The sequence below is a fragment of the Empidonax traillii genome, unplaced genomic scaffold (genome assembly GCF_003031625.1).
Source record: "Empidonax traillii isolate 1590-97213 ecotype Southwest subspecies unplaced genomic scaffold, ASM303162v1 scaffold97:size1219025, whole genome shotgun sequence".
NCBI lineage: Eukaryota > Metazoa > Chordata > Aves > Passeriformes > Tyrannidae > Empidonax > Empidonax traillii.
In genome coordinates this window covers 23,490-29,314 of record NW_020955290.1, presented here as the reverse complement: position 1 = coordinate 29,314, position 5,825 = coordinate 23,490, and the positions used below count along the sequence as shown (strand labels likewise).

Genomic DNA, 5,825 nt, shown 5'->3' with positions numbered 1-5,825 from the left:
GGAGTGTGAGGCAAGGAAACACTGATTCATAACCAGGGTTCTCTAGTAACATTTCACTAAGTGTTGCAACTGCAAGATCCCTTGATAAGGTCTGAGAGTTGCAGGCAGCACCACTTTTCGTGGTGTCTTGGATATAAGTTACCACCAGTTTATCAGCAGATCAATCTCTCTGTAATCTCTGCTGCAGGTTCTATTGTATTGCAGTAGTCCAGAGTGGAAAAAGGTACTCCCACTGCAGAAAATACTTGATCACACTATTGAAGAATTGTCTGCCTGTGGTCTGTTACTTGTTTCTGGAACAGGCTCGACTGTTTCAAACATGGGATTGTTCAGTAAGTGGCTTGGGAAAGACTCTTTCCATTACTGAACTTTCCTTGCTACTGACGATGCTGAATGTCAGTTCTATTCCTGCTTGTTCTTTCTTGACCCCTTTTAAAAAACACAATGGCTTCAAATTGCTGACACAAGTGTGCCAAAGGGCTGTAATCTGTGTGATACTTACATAAGCACCTCTTGATATTCTTGATTATTTTTTGCTTCTGCATTTCTGGTTTTGCCCCTATACCTAATACATTGGCATGTGAATTTTCTTCCTTTTTGCTCTACATACACTTTTGAGAACCTTGTTTATTTGCTAAAATGCATAAGCAATACAGTATATTCAGAGGCTTAGGCTCTTGCCCACTTCAATGCATCATTACTCCAGATGCAAAGTGCAATACTAATATTAGAGTAGATCCTGTACTGACTGTTTCTCCTGACTGGCTGCCAGTGGTCTAAGGATCTTTCTTTCTGTGTTTCAGTATCCTTAACTTCCTTAACTTATCCTTATCTTTGTATCTGAACGAGTTATATATCTTTGTCTTTTAGAGGTGTTTAGGTCAGCACCTTAGCTGTAGCTCCAGAGCTCTATATCACAAACACATTTGGTTATAATTTGCAGTATTTTTCAGAACACTGCAAATGGAAATCTTTGTCCAAACCCCTCAAAGATCAAGCTGCATACTGAATGAATTTTCCTTTAAAGGCCCAGGTTCAACAAAACATACAGGTTTTCACTGTGTGTGCTGGTTTAAAGGCAAACCGGCAGGAGAAATGAACCCAACTCAAAAGAGATCATTAGTCAGAGTTACAATTTAATAAAAATAATACAATAAATACAATTATACTGACAAACAATTGGTTTTAATGCACAAAACCGATATATAACCCATCACCCTGGGGCACAAACAGAATGGTGTTCATTGGCCCCCGTGCTGAGCCCCATGTGGTCCTCCTGAGTCCAAAGTAAAAGGAAAGGAAAACCTCTTGGTGCGAATGATGGTCACAGTCTGGTCGAGAGTGGTGGTTGCAGGCCGGTCGAGGTTCTGGTCCTCCCCTGGGTCCAGTGAGTGGGGGTCAGAAGTTCCAAGACCCCAAGATTATAAACACACTGGTTTGGGCAGGAATGCCCAGGATACTGAGTTCCACAATGGGTGATTATGAGTCGTGGAGTATTTTTGGAATCCTTGATGGCCCATTGGCAGACATGACCCCTCAGGCTGGGTGTGGAGGTGCTAATGACTCCTCGGAGGGAAGTTATCACACCTGAGTCATTGGTGTGAGGACAGGAACATCTTCCTACCTCACAGACTTCTTAACATCCAGCTTATAGCCTGAGGGGTCAGGTGTGCTCTGGGCAGCTGCTGCAAATGGTCTATTGTTAATAGTTCCTGGGAAATGACATAGAGATTTTAGAATACACAGTTTGGGTTATACCCACCCAGTGATGAACTGGTCCTGGCTGCTCTAACTAGGATACTGTGCTATTCTCTAGGCGTTGCTGGGTTTTACAGATCCCTACTGTGGTGATTTAACCCCAGCCATCAACCAAGCCCCATGCAGCCACTCACTTTCTGCCCTACCAGTGGGATCATGGAGAGAACTGGGAGGGTAAAAGCTGGAAAACTCATGGGTTGAGATAAGGACAATTTAATAGGTAAAGTAAAAGCTGTGCACACTAGCAAAATAAAACAAGGAATTCATTCACCACTTCCCATGGACAGGCAGTTGTTCAGCCATTGCCAGGAAAGCAGAACTCCATGACGTGCAACTGTTACTTGGGAAGGCCAACACCATCAGTCCCAATATTCTTCACTTCCTCCTTCTTCCTCTTATTTTATATATATGATGTTATATGGTCTGGAATATCTCTTTGGTCAGTTTGGGCCACTTGTCCCAGCTGTGTCTCCTCCTGACCTTCCATGTAGCCCAAACTTCTTCTCCAGCATGGCAGTGTGAAAAGCAGAAAAGGTCTTTGCTCTGTGTAAGCCCTACTCAGCAATAAAAAAGACATCTCTATATTACCGGTCTTGTGTTCAGCACAAATATAAAACACAGCCCCATACAAGACACTGTGAAGAAAATTAACTCTACCCCAGCTGAAACCAGCACACCTACTCAAGTGTGAAAATCTGAATCATTCTATTTAATTAATTATTATAACTAAAATATTTGAACAGCATATATAATAGTGCTGCATTGGTATTAAATTACCTTTCCAACTGCATAGTCATGTTCCTTCCCACTAAACACATCATATCCCAAATGACACTGTAGGTTTAAGATGATGCTATTGCATATCAGAGTTCATGTCAGATGATTTTGCAACTTAAGGTTTCAAAATTCTCATCTCCTCCAGGCTACACACATAGCTGTCTCTATCTGCAGATCTGTAATTTAATTTTAATTTAGTCTTACTTGGGTACAGGGAGATGTACCTAACCCTCCAACAACATATGGTTCATATCCTCCATTCCCTCCTGTACTCCCTAATGTTTTCAAGATTGTGCTACATGGGAAACTATTAATATCTGTGGGATAAGAATTAGAGTTATGATAAAATTGTAACATATTTTGAAGGAATAGTAGCACTGCTGGCTTACACAAAGTAAAATAAATTCATAATGCCCATGAGGTCTCCAAACATGTAGAGCTTATAAATTTTAAAAATTGAAGACAGATGGACTTGCTTATCATATTCTGAATATTTTGCAAGAGCTGTGGTTACATCCAAAATGCATAGACTGTTTTCCAGCAAAGATGGGAGAACCTAAAAAGCTTTTTGGTAACTCTTGGTTGGCATCTGAAATGTGAGATCTCTGAACAACTCTTTGCTTAGAGATGGGCTGAATCTCATAGACTTCTCACTTTTTAATACTTTAATAATGCATCCGCTGCAATAAGACATCTGTATACGGATATACTCATGGTTCACCTTGTTGGACAATTTCTCCAGGAAAATGATACACTCTGGGCATGGGTACAAGGTCAGCATCTCACCAGTGCAGTGGTCCCTGGGCATCTCATTTTGCTCCAGAGAAATAGGAGTGCCTGGGGCAAACTCCATTTAGATTGGAGAGTTCAAATACGCTGATACCTAATTGCATAATTTATTCTGTAATACTTTGAAATCTAGACTTCCTTCCTGTGCAAAGTTAGCTGGAAGCTTATTTGCCTCATGACTCTTAGTGTGGTTTGGAAGGAAGGGAAAAAAACCCCAAAAAACCCAACCAACAAAACCCCCCTTGGGTTAGCCCCAAGACTATTTAATTTCAACTTCCTACCAGTAACCATAATGCTCTCTAGGGCAAGTTGCACAAGATTGCTAGGAAGGGAAAAAAACTACAGTCTTGTGGCTGTGGCACTGGTCAGAGAGTTAGGCAGCTTTGTGATAGATTACTAGTTTGACAGAGAGAAAATCTTTTTAAATTACAGGGCCCTCCTGTATTCACCAGAAAACCTGATGTATATCTTCCTCCTCTGGACATAATGGACCTTTGCACGACTACTTAGACATATTACAAGCACCCAAATGGCAAGCCAGCCAAGATCTGTCAGCCTTTGGCCCACATAAAAAAAACTACTGAGCCATTCAGTAGCTCTTCTGTAATGAGGGAAGAATATAAGCCTTGCCTCTGCAAGAAATTAAAACCTATCACTCATGTTCTGGAGCTAACTTTCCCGGTAAAACCAGTAGATTTCTTGACTACCTTCTGGACCCATTGTGCACTTCATTCACTCACAGTTATGAAGACCTATAAACCCGTCTGGTTAGGCCCAAAGCATCACACTCTGCTAGATGCTGAAACAACCTATGCTGCCAGCTACACACCAGAGGGTATTGTTAGATGCTTGATCTCTTACAAAGACTCACCTGGTTACATCTTTGAGGGAACCAATGCTGATGGTCACAGTCTCTATCTCACTACTCCCAAGAGTGAGCGCCTGTAAAGGAAACTGAAGTAAAAAGAGAGTGGACACAGCCTTCATGGAAATGGGTTCAAAGAGCAGGGCCTCAGTGAGCTACAAATGACAGTTTGATTCTGTTTGTAACCTTCTTTCAAACCAATCACTGGTTTTGCATTTAGAGAGCTCTTAAAATACACTTAATTCCCTGTCAATAACTTTTTCTGGATCATTTGCACAAATGAAGGACACAAAATCCAGGGAAAAGACACATCGATCCTTCTCTGCATTTTTTATTTATTTTCCCCACCTAACATTTGCTCACAGATTGAAGGAGATGTTCTCCTGATACACTAATACAGAGGAGATGTTCTTCTGAGACACTAATAGAGAGACCTCTTGGTAATACATGTCATTGTTGGTGTAATGGTGGTTCAGCTGCATCCATAAAAACAGAGGTAGAACAGGTGGATTATATGCTGTGAAATCACACTTAAAAGTCATTGCTAGATAAGTCTGAGATTTCAGCCTTTTCCAGTACTCCAATCAAAGACACATACAAAAGGTACAATTGCTGGATAAATATTTCTGAATATTGCACCTTCAATAATTGTGTCGCTGTGCTGCCCAGAAGTAGGCTATCAGATTTTCCTGCCAGAGGTTTTCCTGCCAAAGATACCACCCTAAGCTGACACCTTGCAAGGGAAGCTTTTCAGTAAAAGTTCTTCACTGCAGAATGCTGGACAGGTACCAGAAACATCAAAGGGTCGAAATTGTCATGTGTTGCTACAGTTCAGCCAGCAGCTAGAGTGATACTATCTTTTGGATAGGGCCTGTATTAAGCTTCTCACCAGAACTGTTCATTTCTCTGTCCAAAGTGCTTTCTGTAAGCTTATAAGTGTTCCATTAGCACTATGAAACTTTCTGACTTCTAAGAGCATTCCACTTTCCTAGATCCTCCTCTCCCTTACTCCTGGCAGCTCTCACTGTTTTCTAAGTATTTAGTTTGAGTGCTAGCTAGAGCTGTTGTGTGCTTGATAATTCTTGTGGGTCCCTTCCAGCTCTATTTATATATGATTCTATGATTCTGTGAAAGACTTGTGTCTGACCACCAAAGCAACATTTAAAGAGGAAGTGGAAGACAATTTCTGTATAAATGTATTTTAAAACTTTGAAAAAACTTTGAAACATGTTGATAGAAATTTTCCATAAGTGTTTGCAAGTTAAAACCAAACACATTCCATCTGAAAAAATGAATGTTTAACCCTGAGGGTGGGAAGCAACTGGAACAATATCCTAAAGGCACAGTGGGTCTGCTTTGCTTGAAGTCCTTGAGTCAGTCCTAGAGGCCTTTTCTAAACACAGGCTCTAATTCAATGAAAAATTATGTGCTTGCAGTAGGAACAACTAGGGAAACCTCTACATATTACACTGTACAAAAGAACCTGATTGAACAGTCACTGATGACTCTACACAGCCTTCAGAAATTCATGAATCTGTAAAATATTCACTCACCTGTAGTGAGGTATTGACCTAGAGTATGTTTGGCTTTTCTTTTTTTTTTTTTTTTTTCCCAGCTACTTCTCTTACCAGCCTTC

The 5,825-nt window shown here is 40.8% G+C and overlaps 1 protein-coding gene across 1 annotated transcript in view; it reads left to right on the top strand.

Annotated features, from left to right (window-relative positions):
* SAXO1 (stabilizer of axonemal microtubules 1) overlaps positions 1-4,272 on the top strand; it is an 8,554-nt gene extending 4,282 nt beyond the window's left edge. Inside the window, 1 exon segment of the mRNA XM_027881834.1 lies at positions 3,757-4,272. Within this exon segment, the coding sequence (XP_027737635.1) occupies positions 3,757-4,272 (516 nt within the window).
* The last annotated feature ends 1,553 nt before the right edge of the window (positions 4,273-5,825 follow it).